This window comes from Pelophylax lessonae (assembly GCF_965119305.1).
Source record: "Pelophylax lessonae genome assembly, chromosome: 13".
Classification (NCBI taxonomy): Eukaryota; Metazoa; Chordata; class Amphibia; order Anura; family Ranidae; genus Pelophylax; species Pelophylax lessonae.
In genome coordinates, this window is record NC_138780.1 from 198,748,381 (window position 1) to 198,764,113 (window position 15,733).

At 45.1% G+C, this 15,733-nt stretch overlaps 1 protein-coding gene across 1 annotated transcript in view; it reads right to left on the bottom strand.

Moving 5' to 3' along the window:
* Window positions 1-574: 574 nt before the first annotated feature.
* The window catches only part of MIA2 (MIA SH3 domain ER export factor 2), a 127,965-nt gene continuing 112,806 nt past the window's right edge, over window positions 575-15,733 (bottom strand). Inside the window, 3 exon segments of the mRNA XM_082275861.1 lie at window positions 575-941; window positions 4,636-4,846; window positions 7,777-7,844. Of these exon segments, the coding sequence (XP_082131987.1) occupies window positions 760-941; window positions 4,636-4,846; window positions 7,777-7,844 (461 nt within the window). The 3' untranslated portion in view covers window positions 575-759.

The following is a 15,733-nucleotide window of genomic DNA, read 5'->3' on the forward strand; positions in this document are numbered from 1 at the left end:
TGAGATATGGTTGCAGGAAGTAGGAGGGTATTGACTGAGGGGACCACCCCTTGAGGGTGGGATATGTTAAAGCTTTATTGTTAACATATTCTGTTGCCTAGCTTCTCCTTCGGAGCAAAGTCTAATACCCCATATGTGACGAATATGAAGAGGCGGCGACTGTCGGAGGACGTAAGAGAAAAGGGTTTTTTTTCTACAATTTTCAGTCTTTTTTCAATTGTTTGGCAAAAAATAAAACCCAGTGGTGAAAAAATACCACCAAAAGAAAGATCTGTCTCAAAAAGAGATACATTTCCTATAGGTACAGTGTGCGCATAATTGTCATTCAAAGTGCAACAGAGCTGAAAATTGGCCTGGTCAGGGAGGGGGTGAAAGTGCCCAGTAGGCATGGCTGGAGTTGCTCTTTAAAACAAATTAATTAATGCCAACAGTAAAGATCTCGCATACAAAAAGACTAGACTTTATTCATGGCATCCTTCTCCGGAATATAATCTGCTTCTTTTATGTATATTCTAAAATTCTTTCTTAAAAAGAAAAAAAAAAAGAATAATGCGCTGCTTGCTTACATTCAAATTAAAAGCAAATTAAAATTCCGCATGCTTTGGCGTTCACACTTCTTATTCACAGTTAAATTACCATTCTTTTTTTTTTTTTAACTTTTTAACAGATGCTAAAATATCTTCTGAACCAAAAACTATAAATATAATATCCTATAAATCATTTATCTCTGAAAGTCTTTTTATTTCTAGCATGGCGACATCAAGTTTGTGTTTCGGGGAGGTTGTGGGAGGTGGAGTCACTGGGCGGCGGAGGCACAGGCTGCGTCTCTGAAGGATGGTCATGTCGGGTCGGAGGCTGTATGTGCTGTGGGGGGTAGAAGGCTTCAGCGGGCATTGGATAAGAAGGGAAGCGCTGCGAAGGCGGTGGTAGAGGACCCCTCACTAGAGTAGGAGGGAAAAAAAAAAAGTTAAATTTTAAAACAACTTTTCATTTTACATTGTTTTGGCGAAAAAAAAAAAAAAAAGGAAAGGCTACATTCCTTTTAGGATTATCACATTCCTATTTGCTTACCCACTTCCAGCCCAAGCCAATTCTGGCACTCCTCTCCTACATGTAACAATCATCATCTTTTTTTTTTTGCTAGAAAATTACTCAGAACCCCCCAAACATTATATATAATTTTTTTTTTAACTGAGACCATAGGGAATAAAATGGCGGTCGTTGCAATTTTTTTATGTTACACGGTATTTGCACAGCAATTTTGCAAACGTAATTTTGTTGGAAAAATAACACTTTAATGAATTAAAAAAAAAAAAAAAAAACATTTACCCCAAATGTTTTATATAATGTGAAAGATGATATTACGCCGAGTAAATAGAAACCTAACGTGTCACGCTTTAAAATTGCGCACAGTCGTGGAAGAGCACCAAACTTTGGTACTTAAAAATTACAACCTTCTAACTGCCAACCTTCTAGTGACCAATGACATCTTCCACTACCTGCATATCATCCTTGTTTGACCCTTCTTGCCTCTCTCCATCAGCTTTGGGGTCTCATTAGCTAAGTGATGGAGAAACATTGGAATACTAGTCTGTACCAGCTTGCAAAAACTGGATTTTTGTCTTACCGTAAAAAATTCTTCTTTGATGTTCATTGACGGACACAGCTCCATATCTTCTTGACCGATGGGTTTATGCTGCTCTTCATAGGAGGACACCAGGCGGGAAAAAAATTGACCACGCCTATAGGGCAGTCCCAGGGGGGTATACTCCTACTTTCTGCTATAGGTCTTCAGTTTTAAAACTAACAGCGTCAGAAGAACCTAAAACCCAACTCAATAGAGGGGCGCGTGCTGTGTCAGTCAATGAACATCAGAGAAAAGGATTTTACGGTAAGACAAAAGTCCAGTTTTCTCTTTCGTTCATTGACGGACACAGCTCCATGTCTTCTTGACCTATGGGATGTCCCAAAGCAGTGTCAATATGAGGGGTGGAAATAACAAAGCAAGAAAAAACACACTTCCCAAAGGTAAAACATAGCCAACCAGGCAAAACAAAAGCTCAACCAGAGCTCACCTGACAAAAAAAAACAAATACACCCGGAAAGAGGACTAAACTTCTCCAACAGTGGCCTGCAAAACCTTGCGGCCAAAAGAAGCATCTGTAGATGCCATCACATCTACCTTATAAAAACTTTGTGGAAGTGTGCACCGACGACCAGGTGTAACACTGAGGCCTGATGACGGAAGGCCAAGGAGGCACCAAGCGCCCGAGTAGAATGCGCCTGAACAGGGAAAGCAGGATCCTGACCCCTAATGGAATAAGTCTGCACCACCGTCTGTCTGATCCATCTGGAAATGGTCGTAGCAGCCGTGGCCATCCCCTTACGGGGTCCATCCATAGAGACAAATAAAGAATCCGATTCCCGCAAGGTACACCCAACATAGTTACTAGTAGTTGAGGTTGAATAAAGACAATAGTCCATCCAGTTCAACCTGTGTAGGTGTGTGTGGCCGTAATCATCTCTCATACCCCTGAATGTTCTGATTCTTGAGATGTATGTCTAAGAGTCTTTTGAAAGTCACCATACTTCCCGCAGAAACCACCTCTTGTGGCAGAGAATTCCACAGTCCTGTAGCTCTAACAGTAAAGAACCCCCTGCGTTGCCTGAGGTTAAAACGCTTCTCTTAATCGCGTTGTATGCCCGGACCACATCCAAAGAATGTAAGCCAATCATTTTAGGATCTTAGGACACAGACAAAGCAACACAATGTCTTCATTTAAATGGAAACCAGAGACAACTTTAGGGTGGAAAATAATAAAAAGAAAAATTTTTGTTTAAAAAAGGAAAAAAAAATGCTAGGACCAGAGATCCCAGCAAGGAACTAGGTCCTTACTCCTGACTAGGCAGAAGAAAAAAAAAACTGAAGTCCTATAGCAGGAAGTGAGAGTATATCCCCTGGGACTGCCCTATAGGCGTGGTCAAATTTCCGCCTAGTGTCCTACTCCTATGGAGAGCAGCATAAACCCATCAGTCAAGAAGATATAGAGCGGTGTCCATCAATGAGCGAAAGAGAAAGTGTATTTGCTTTGGAAGAATAAATCACCTCTAATGTTGGTTGTTCTATGTATATTGATGCTGCTAACACTATTCAAATTCGTTTTTACATTTTAGGATGGGGAACCTCAAGACTGTCCAAAATCTTGGTGGGTGCCTCGAGATTGTCCATAATTTTGGAGGGTGCCTCAAAAATAGATTATGTAACACTATTAGAATTCGTTTTTATATTTAAGGGTGGGGCACCTCAAGACTGTCCAAAACCCAAAATCTTGGGAGGGTGTCTCGAGATTGTCCATCATTTTGGAGGATGCCTCGAGATGGTCCATAATGTTGAAGGGTGCCTTGACTGAAAAAAGCTTGAGGAAAAACTAGGAGGCTCTAGGCTCAGGGAGTGCACTGCTATTTTCAGGAGAAATTTAGGACAAGGAAATCCTCTAGGGTGCTACTTAGGCACTGTTACATTTGTAGATGTTCCCTAAAAGATAGCAAATAGTCACTTTTTAAGTTCAGGCCCACTTAAGCCCCGGAAGATTTTACCCCCATTCCGACCAGGGGGTATTTTGCGATTCGGCACTGCGTGACTTTAACGGACAATTGCGCAGGCGTGCGACGCTGTACCTAAACAAATTTGACGTCCTTTTTTCCCCACAAACAGAGCTTTCTTTTGGTGGTATTTGATCACCTGTGCGATTTTTTGATCATGTGCTATAAACAAAAAAAGAGCGAAAAATTTGCAAAAATAATATTTTTCACATTTTTTTTTATATGGAATTCCCCCCAAAAAATGTAAAAATCAAAATTTAACATTTTTGGCCAATTTGTTTTCTGCTACCTATGCTTGGTAAGAAAAATCACAATAAGCGTATTTTGATTGGTTTGCGCAATTATTGCGTTTACTAACTAAGGGAAAGATGTTTGTAATTTTTGTTGTTTTTTTTTTTTTTTAACAATTAATGGCGGCGATCTGCGATTTTTTTTTTTTTTTTGCGGGACTGCGACATTGCGGCGGACAGATCGGACCCTTAACTGACATTTTTGACACTTTTGCGGGTACCAGTGACATTATTACAGTAATCAGTACTATAAATATGCACTGTTACTGTAAAAATGACACTGGCAGGGAAGGGGTTAACTTTATTGGGGAAGGAGGGGTTAAGTGTGTCCCTAGGGGCGTGTTTCTAACTGTCATTGGACATGGCTACTGGTGTAAGAACAGAGATCAACGGTCCTACATAGTAGAACCGTGTGATCTCCATTTTTACACAGGGGAGACTGACAGGCGGCTTTGTTTACATCAGCCGTCTGCCTTTCTCCCTTCACGGCGCACGATCGCGAGTGACCGGCGGACATCAGGTCCGCCGGTCACACGCACTGACTTCTTAGGGAACGAGCCGGGGCGGGCGCGCGCCCGCTATTGGCTCACAAGCCAGTGACAGGCTAGTGACGTACCCATACGTCACTTTGCCTGGCCGGGGCTGACCGCCGCAGTATATGTACTTGCGGCGGTCGGCAACCGGTTAAGCAACTTATCATTAATGAAGAGCACAAATGTTATACACACATAATCAGCCTTACTTGCAATGTGCGGTGGGGGAAGACCCGGGTAGCCAGGAGGTCCATACATATCCATCGGAGGTGGGGGCATAGGGAAAGGTCTCCTAAAGAAAGGTGCTCTAGGATCCATGGGCATAAATGGCACTCTCATTTGTGGGGGAAGGTGCATGGGGTACTCTGTTGGTGCTCCATCCCCTGCTTCACCTTCCGTTGTGGGGGCTCCTGGGACGCTCTGTAATGAGAAACAACAGAGAAAAAAAAAAAAAAACACAAATCAATATTAGTGAGCAGGACCATGTAAATTCCTTCCCGGAAGAAGACAAAGGGTGCCAGGTCACAATATAGTATGAGAAATATGAAAATTTATTGTAGTGACTTACATGTACAAACGATCCAAAATACAGCCGGTAAACCATGAACAACGGTACTCGCAATGGGACACATCCGGGATGATCAGATCCGGGGACCTGCTGAACGCTGCCTGATGAAGGAGGAGGACCTCCGAAACGACGTTGCGGCCCGCCCTACACACTCTATCCAGCTCTGTGGTTCCTGTCAGACTCCGTGGAGGAACTGACAGGTCGCTGACATCACTTCCGGTTCCGGGTCACTGCTTTCATCGACCCCGCTGTACACAGACATCTGCAAGGCTGCCCATCCAGGGAGCCTGCGCCACCTACAGCAGCAACCGGCACCTGTATCATAGACACTGCCACACAGCACAGGTTCGTTCAGCAGGTCCCCGGATCTGATCATCCCGGATGTGTCCCATTGCGAGTACCGTTGTTCATGGTTTACCGGCTGTATTTTGGATTGTTTGTACATGTAAGTCACTACAATAAATTGTCATATTTCTCATACTATATTGTGACCTGGCGCCCTTTGTCTTCTTCCTTTTTTGCTATATGCCTGGAGGGTCCCTCACCTCCCGAGGAGCTGCCTGCACTCTATATGCCACATACACCTTGATTTGGACTCCATGACCATCCACTACAAGGAATCATCTACACTGTGATTTTTTCCGGATTGTGGAAGGACTTCGTTCATAGATGAGGTTTTTGCACTCCCATCTTTGACTTGTTTGTTATATATACATTACCCCCCCCCCCCCCTCTTTCTTTAGAATTTTTTGCCTTACTATTTTATATGTTTATATATGCTTGTGTGTTTTTTGCACATATGGTCTATGCATTTACCTTCCACTGTGAGTCAGTGAGCGCTGACTTACTGACTTAGGTCAGTTTTTTGTTTATAAATTCCTTCCCGCCTAACCCTGCGTCCCTTTAAGTGGGTCCTTATGGCCAGGAATGCAGGATGAAGTTCCCGATCATGTGACCACTGTGATTAGCTGTCACATAGTCAGTAGCCTATCCTGCCGGCTCCAGATCATATCATGGCCGAGAGCTGACTATGACATACAACTCTTCAAGCGGTTCACTCCACCAGAGGCGCCTAATCTTAAGAGTCTATTAACAACCCATAAAATACAATGAAGGTGCAGCGCTAAATTTGTATACATCGCATGTGTTGCTAAAAGTATACAAAAATTGTCCATAATGAATATGATAGTCCTTATAAGCTTCACAGAGTTTAGCACAAAGATGAGGATTTAGGAGACCCGTGCTGTAAAGGATGAATACATGCACCACTTCATTCGTGATTCCATCACCAAAGTACGTACAAGCCTCTCACCTCCATTACTCGACCATTAAAGGTCATTGCACTTTAAATCAAGGTGAACAACCAGATGGACTTCTGCTAAACCCGATCTCCTATGCTCAGCAGCAAACTCCAGAACGATCAGCAGTTGTGCATCCCAAAAAAGACATAAGGACATCTAGTGCTCTCAGTTTTGAAATAACATTTATTGTAAAGCTAAATTAAGACTACTCACAATGGTGGCACTTTCCTAGTGCATAAAGAACGTCAGACAAGCATGATACACAATGTGCTCCGATGTCTCGATCCCTTCGGAGCGTCGCGGGTGACGTCACAGCTCCTCCCCCGTACGCGTTGCGTCAGTGGGCGTGACTTCTTCAGCGGGGTACGGAGAGGTACGCATTTGTACGATGTATGGATTCGTAACCCGCTGAAGAAGTCACGTCCATGTCTTTATGGACCTTGCTTTGTGCACTGGTGCGCAGTCATGTTGGAACAGGAAGGGGCCATCCCTGTTTCATGCTCCCCACAATGTTGGGAGCATGAAATTGTCCAAAAGGTCTTGGTATGCTGACGCCTTAAGAGTTCCCTTCACTGGAACTAAGGGGCCAAGCCCAACCCCTGAAAAACAACCCCACACCATAATCCCCCTCCACTAAATGATTTGGACCAGTGCACAAAGCAAGGTCCATAAAGACATGGATGAGCGAGTTTAGTGTGGAGGAACTTGACTGGCCTGCACAGAGTCCTGACCTCACCTTTGGGACGAATTGGAGCAGAGAATGTGAGCCAGGCCTTCTCGGGCGACATCAATGCCGGACCTCACAAATACGCTTCTGGAAGAATGGTCAAACATGCCCATAGACCCACTCCTAAACGTTGTGGATGGCCTTCCCAGAAGAATTAAAGCGGGTATAGCTGCAAAGAGTGGGCCAATTCAATATTGAACCCTACGGACTAAGACTGGAATGCCATTTCAAACGCGTGTAAAGGCAAGTGTCCCAATACTTTTGGTAATATAGTGTATATACAATATAAAAGCAAACTGGGGAAAACTGAAGGGGCAGGGAGCAGGTGGGAATGAGGATCAAGAATAAGGGGCAGGAGGTACAAGGCCACATGGTACAGGACAGGAGCAAGAACAGGATCAATGGCAAACAGAATTTGACAGCAGCAAAATTCTCAGAAGTGAGAGGCATTAGTAAGGGAGGAACTAAATACCCTCCCAGCAGCAAGCATCAGGTGGAAACGGATTACTAGGTTCTGCTGGGAGACACCCACTGGTGGACACAAACTACAACCTTCAGCTCTGGGAAGCACAGTGCCACCAGCAGATGACCCAGGTCCTGACAATAGTGCTCATGGTGCCCTCTACCCTTACAGCATGCCCTGGGAGCTAGTATGGGTGGGAGGCATTTACTATGCAAGAGGTAAGTGAAGTAATATGAGGTCATAGGGAGCCTTTACACAACAGAATAGTTTCATATGACCCCGCATGCTTACATTGGCTTCTTCTGGCCCGTCCCTGCTTGTGTTCCCTCGCGATTTAAATTCTGGAGAAGATCGCCCATCTGTCAGTGAAATAATGAAAAATGAAAAAAAAAAAATTGGATTTTTGTACTTACCGTAAAATCCATTTCTCTGAGTTCATCGATTGACACAGCACTCCATAAATCATAACTACTGGGTTATTATATTGCCTCCTCCAGGAGTAGGACTAGGCAGAACAAAAAAACACCTGGCTACGCCCATGGGCTGTTCTCAGCTTGGTATATAACCCCCCTCTCTCAGTGGTGTATTTAGGTTTTGTGCTGCCCTAGGCCTGACTAAACTTGTGCACCCCCTAATTGAAATATGACCCACTCCTTCCTGTAAAGGCCACACTCCTTCCTGTTTATGACCCGCCCTCTCAATTGTAAACCACAACCACAGTCTATCAGAGCTCATCAGTGCTGCCTTATCAGTGCCCATCAGTGCAGCCTCATCACTGCAGCATATCAGTACAGCCTCATCAGTGCAGCCCCATCAGTGGCCACCAGTACAGCCTATCATTGCCCATCAGTACAGCTTATCAGTGCCGTCTCATCAGTGCAGCCTATTAGTGCCCATCAGTGCAACATATTAGTGCCCATCAGGGCACCATATCAGTTCAGCCCCATCAGTGAAGCTTATCAGTGCCGCCTCGTGCCCTTCAGTGCAGCCTCATCATTGCAGCCTCATTAGTGCCCATCAGTGCAGTTTATCAGTACCCACTATTGGCAACTCATTAGTGGCCATCAGAGCAGAATATTAGTGCCCATCAGTGCAGCATATCAGTGCTGCCATATCAGTACAGCCCCATCAGTTCTTTTAAGATATTTGAACTTGTGTTTGCTGCCACTGAATGTAGTCCTAGGATTATGTAACGTATTTGTATAATAAATAGAAAGTCCATAGTCCTTATACAAATAAGTGAAATAATCAGTGGCAGCAAACACAAGTCCAAATTTTTTGCTGCCCCCCCCCCCTACAAAGTGCTGCCCTAGGCCTGGGCCTTGTTGGCCTAGGCCAAGATACAGCACTGCCCTCTCTACTCTAGGTAATCAGTTTAGTAGCAAGCAGTGTCAGAACTCCATAGAACTGTGTCCGTCGATAAACTCAGAGAAATGGATTTTACAGTAAGTACAAAAATCCCATTTTCTCTTTTGTTTATCGACGGACACAGCGCTCCATAAATCATAACTACTGGGACGTCCAAAAGCAGTGCCAAAGGGAAAATGAGGGGTGGGCAAAATAACCCAAGGCTAAACATAAGTACCCTTAACCAGAACACAGGAGCCCTGTCTGAAAAAATAAGTTTAAAGAAAAACACCCCTCAAGAGGGAACAGCCCCTCTAAAACAGCAGCCTGCAAAACGTTGCGGCCAAAAGAAGCATCCGCAGATGCCAAAGTATCTACCTTATAGAATTTTGTGAAGGTATGCACCGACGCCCAAGTGGCCGCCTTGCAAACTTGCGATATTGATGCCTGATGACGGAAGGGCCAAGAAGCAGGCTTCGCCCAAGTAGAACGCACCGTGACAGGGAAAGGTGGAACCTGACCTTTAACGGAATAGGCCTAAGACACAGTCTGTCTGATCCATCTGGAGATGGTAGCCCAAGAAGCGGCCAGCCCTTTTCTTGGTCTGTCCGTAACCACAAAAAGCGAGTCTGACCTCCGAAAGGACTCAGTAGCTGCCAGATACACCCGAATCGCGCAAACCACATCGAAGGTATGCAAAGCAAATTCCTTGGAATGAGCCGGCTTGGGACACAAGGAAGGCATTAAAATTTCCTCATTCAAAAGAAAGTCAGAGACAACTTAGGGCAGGAATGATGGACAGGGACAAAGAACCACCAACCAGGGACTGTGACGGGATAATGCGGCCAATTCAGATACCCCGCAGGCCAAGGTAATAGCCACCAAGAATGTAACCTTCTGGGATAATGCAGACAAGAGAATCTCCTGAATATTCTCAAATGTAGGTTTCTGGAAAACCGAAAACACTAAATTTAAATCCCATGGTGGCAAGAGGCCGTACAGGTGGAGCCACAAGTCGAACCCCCTGAATGAAGGTACAAACTAAAGGGAAAATGGCCCCCCGTGACATCGGGCTACACAAACATGGCCGCCAACAGGAGACTAGCCAGACTAAGGGAAAATGGCCCATGTGACATCATCTGGCTAGATAAACATGGCCGCCAACCAGAGACCAGCCAAACTAAGGGAAAATGGCCACCATCAGTTACAAACACTGAACCATGCTGCCAGGATCTTTCTTGCGCCCTCTGCAACGCTGCACCCTCTGCAAGGGGACCCCCCCCCAAAAGCAGAACACACGTTAGGGGAGACTCCGCTGCGCATTTGCAATGTGGGTATAGTGCAGAGGGGTCCCAGTGAAGAGACCGGTGCAAACAGTAGGGCATGCACCTAGGGGTCTCCTACATTGGGACCCATCCAGACTATCAGGGCAGGACACACACTATCCCAGGACCCTTACAGAATGGGGATAGCGGGGGAGACCCCAGGGGTCTTCGCTGCATTCTCTGCCCTGGGACCCCCACCAGACTCCAGGTCCAGACAGAGGGGAAGCCCAGCTCACTGAGGGATTTAAGGATGGTTACCCGTATCCACCCCAAAAAAAACACCTCATAAAAGGGGAAAGGGGAAACTGTACCTACCCTTCCATGGTGCGAGTAACGCTCCAGACAGAATCCTCGCCATCGAAGTAGGGGAGCTGTTGGCCAAGGGACCGCTGCGACTCAGACCCAAGCCTGGTGGGTATGCGACCCTGCGAGACATTTAACTTGCGGGCCAGCTTCTGTTGGTAAGGCTATGTTGCGGCCGACCTAGCGCGTAGCTGTGGTCTGCACGCGCTCGCTGGCTGGGCTCGGGGGCCACTGGATCTAGATTATTCAGCCCGTCGCCCAGCCCTTAATTGTAGATCTCCCACATGAAAGAACAAAAAAAGATGTAAGGAAGGAGAAAAAATTGCTAGGAGCAGAGATCCCAACCAGGAGCCTAGGTCCTTACTCCTGACCAGACAGATGAAAACTGATTACCCAGAGCAGAGAGGGGGGTTATATACCAAGCTGAGGACGGACCATGGGCATAGCCAGGTGTTTTTTGTTCTGCCTAATCCTACTCCTGGAGGAGGCAATATAACCCACTAGTTATGATTGATGGAGTGCTGTGTCCGTCGATGAAAGAGAAAACACAATTTACCAAAAAAAGAGGTCTATTATCTTTTGGGTCAAGCGAGAGCATAAATACACGACTCACTTCCTAATGAATTATAGCAGAACAACAGCTGTACAGTGACATAGAACTGAGCATTCAGGTATGACTTTCATGCATCTTTTGGAGGGATAACACTGAAGTCTATGGCCCTTAACCACTTAAGCCCCGAAGGATTTGGCTGCTCAAAGACCAGGGCCTATTTTGCGATTCGGCACTGCGCGACTTTAACGGACAATTGCGCGGTCGTGCGACGCTGTACCCAAATGTAATTTTTAGGCCAATTTGTATTCTGCTACATATTTTTGGTGAAAAAAAAAAAAAATCGCAATAAGCGCATTTTGATTGGTTTGCGCAAAAGTTATTGCGTTTACCAACTACAGGAAAGATTTATGTCATTTTTATTGTTTTTTTTTTTTTTTTAACTAGTAATGGCGGCGATCTGCAAATTTTTTTTGCGGGACTGTGACATTGCGGCGGACAGATCGGACCCTTGACTGACATTTTTGACACTTTTGGGGGTACCAGTGACATTACTGCAGTAATCAGTGCTAAAAATATGCACTGTTACTGTAAAAATAACACTGGCAGGGAAGGGGTTAACTTTATTGGTGATCAGTGGGTTAAATGTATCCCTAGGGGCGTGATTCTAACTGTGGGGGGGGCGTAGCTTGTGATGTAACCACAGAGACATACGATCCTACATAGCAGGATCGTATAGTCTCTGCAGTTAAAACAGGGAAAATGACAGACAGCTTTGTTTACATCAGCCGTCTGCCTTTCTCCCTCTCCAGTGGGAGATCGCGAGTGACCGGCGGACATCGGAGCCACCGGCCACTCGCGCGGGGATGTTAGTGAACAAGCAGGGGCGGGAGCGCGCCCCCTAGAGGCTCGTGGGCGAGTGACGTACCCCTACGTCACTTTGCCCAGGAGGGGCTGACCGCCGCAGTACATGTACTGACGGCGGTCGGCAAGTGGTTAAGTTAAGATGTATACCAAAGTAGTGCATGAATTACTTTGAAGTCGCTGCGTAATGAAGTTGCACATAAATAAATGGTTATCATTGGAAAAAATGGGGTGTGACTGATGCCCAAAGTCGCATGACAAGTTGCACAAGTGTGAATGGCATGTAAGGGAGAGGAGGGGTTAATTCTGCTTTAATCAATCATTACAGCAATATGAAATGCAAGCAGCCACCACCATTTGAACTGCTAGCAGCCCCTTGTAGTTCCTGTACAGGAAGGCTTAAATTGGAGGAGGATGAAACCAATGAGAATGAGACGAAATCATGTGCAGGCAAGAAGCATGCCGATAGAGAGCAGAGAGATGGGATCATCACTAGGCTGCTTCTCCTTTACAGTCCAGTCACAGGCTGCTGGTGGGTCCATGAGGACCTGGAGTCGGAGGAAATGGGTTAACCACATAACGAATGCCCACAGCTGGGCAAAGTGACGTAGGGGTACGTCACTCGCTCAGCCGCCTGTAGGGGGCGAGTGTGTGCCGACGGAGGCGCGCTCCCGCCCCCGCACGTTTACAGGCATCCCCGCGCAAGTGACCGGTGGCTCCGATGTCCGCCGGTCACTCGCGATCTCCCGCTGGAGAGGGAGAAAGGCAGGCGGCTGATGTAAACAAAGCCGTCCGTCATTCTCCCTGGTGTAACTTCAGAGACTATACGATCCTGCTATGTAGGATCACATGTCTCTGTGGTTACATCACAAGCCACGCCCCCCACAGTTAGGATCACGCCCCTAGGGACACATTTAACCCCTTGTTCACCAAGTTAACCCCTTCCCTGCCAGTGTAATTTTTACAGCAACCGTGTATATTTTTAGCACTGATTACTGTAGTAATGTCACCGGTACCCCCAAAAGTGTCAAAAATGTCAGTCAGGGGTCCGATCTTTCCGCCACAATGTCGCAGTCCCGCAAAGGAAAAAAAAACGCAGATCGCCGCCATTACTAGTAAAAAGAAAAACCAATAAAAATAACAGAAATCTTTCCCGTAGTTATTAGACACAATAACTTTTGAACAAACCAATCAAAATACGCTTATTGCGATTTTTTTACCAAACCTTTGTAGCAGAAAACAAATTGGCCTAAAATGTTAAAAAAAATTTTGATTTTTACATTTTTTTTGGGGGGGGGGGATTTCATATAAAAAAATTAGAAAAATATTGTTATTTTTTCAAAATTGTCGCTCTTTTTTTGTTTATAGCGCAAAAAGTAAAAATCGCACAGGTGATCAAATACCACCAAAAGAAAGCTCTGTTTGTGGGAAAAAAAGGACTTCAATTTCATTTGGGTACAGCGTTGCACGACCGCACAATTTTCCATTAAAGTCACGCAATGCCGAATCGCAAAATAGGCCCTGGTCTTTGAGCAGCCAAATCTACCGGGACTTAAGTGGTTAAATGATGCTGGCCATCATTCAGCCTGGAATTATGAGAACATCTTGTGGGGCAAAAAGTATGCTTGACGACAGCTCTGGATTAAAGGCAAGTATTGCACTTATATTTTATCTTTTAATGAGCTATTTTTTACTTTGGAGTTCTGCTTTAACCACTTAAGACCGGGCCTATTTCTGACACTTGGTGTTTACAAGCGAAAATCATTTTTTTTTTTGCTAGAAAACTACTTAGAACCCCCAAACATTATATATTTTGTTTAAGCAGAGACCCTAGAAAATAAAATGGAGATCGTTGCAATATTTTTTTTATCACACCCTATTTGCGCAGCGGTCTTCCAAACGCAATTTTTTTGGAAAAAATTCACTTTTTTAATAAAAAAATAAGAAAAAACAGTAAAGTTAGCCCAATTGTTTTCCATAATGTAAAGATAATGTTACGCTGAGTAAATAGATACCTAACATGTCATGCTTCAAAATTACGCACCCTTGCGGAATGGCGACAAATTTTGGTACTTAAAAATCCCCATAGGGACATTTTAAACAATTTCTACAGGTTACTAGCTTAGAGTTACAGAGGAGGTCTAGGCTCAAATTATTGCTCTCACTCCAACGATTGCGGCGATACCTCACATGTGTTGGTTTGAACACTGCTTACATATGTGGGCGGACTTCCGTATGCGTTCGCTTCTGCGCGCGAGCTAACGGGACAGGTCGCTTTAATTTTTTTTTTTCCTATTTATTTTATTATTTTTTATTTTTAACACAGATTTTTAAAAAATAAAGTTTTTGATCATTTTTATTTCCCATTACAGGCATACCCCATTTTAAGTACACTCACTTTACGTACACTCGCGAGTACGGACACAGCCTGGTCAGCTTGGCATGGCACTACTCCTGGTTTTTCACATTGGTGTCTATGGGAAATCTTGGTCAGCTTGACATGGCACTGCTCCCAAACCATAAGTGACAGGGATACCAAACTTAGGAGCACTGAGATGGGGACCCAGCACTACAACATACCCTAGGCCAGCTTGCCTAGGTAATCTACCATGTCCTAGTCCTGGATCCCCTTAACATGCTCCCCAAGCTTGGTGTCCTTGTCACTTATGGTTTGGGAGCAACGCCATGTCAAGCTGACCAAGATTTACCTATGGAGCTAGATTATTTACATGCATTGAGAAATTAAACCACTTTACCTCCCGCTTACATGGAGGCTACTGCGGCAAGTGCCGCGATCCCGTCCAGCGACGTAGACCTACGTCGCTGGACTCCGCCCCTTGTGGGCGGCGCTCGCGCGCGCCGCCGGAGGCTCGCTCCCGCTGTGTTCATTCACAGCGGGAGTCGGGCCAGCGGAGGAGCAGCGGCGATTGCCGCTGCTCTGCCCCGATCGTCGGGGATCGAGTCTGGAGATCCGCCCGCTGTATGTAAACACAGCAGGCGGATCTCCATAGTGACAGGGACTGACAGATCGGAGTGTTCAGCATAGCTGGACATCAGATCTGTCCTTCTGTCACACAGTCACCTCCCCCCCCACACGTCAGTAAGCACCAGGCATACATTAACCCCTCCCTCTCCAATAAAATTAACCCCTTCCCTGCCAGTGTCATTTTTACAGTAACAGTGCATATATATAGCACTGATTACTGTAGAAATGTCACTGGTACCCCCAAAAGTGTCAAAAATGTCAGTCAAGGGTCCGATCTGTCCGCCGCAATGTCGCAGTCCCGCAAAAAAAATCGCAGATCACCGCCATTACGCGTTAAAAAAAAAAAACACCAAAAATGACAGAAATCTTTCCCTTAGTTAGTAAACGCAATAACTTTTGCGCAAACCGATCAAAATACGCTTATTGTGATTTTTTTACTAAACATAGGTAGCAGAAAACAAATTGGCCAAAAAGTTAAAAAAAATTTGATTTTTTACATTTTTTGGGGGGGGGAATTTCATATAAAAAAATGTGAAAAATATTGTTATTTTTTCAAAAATAAACGCTCTTTTTTTGTTTATAGCGCAAAAAGTAAAAATCGCACAGGTGATCAATACCACCAAAAGAAGCTCTGTTTGTGGGAAAAAAAGGACGTAAATTTCGTTTGGGTACGGCGTCGCACGACCGCGCAATTGTCAGTTAAAGTCGCACAGCGCCGAATTGCAAAAAGTGACCTGGACGGAAGACAGCAAAATCCTCCGGTGGTAAAGTGGTTAAAAAAGGTATTGCTTCACTTTAAGTACATTTTCGTTTTACATACATGCTCTGGTCCCATTGTCTACTTAAAAAGTGGGGTATGCCCGTACAAGGAAT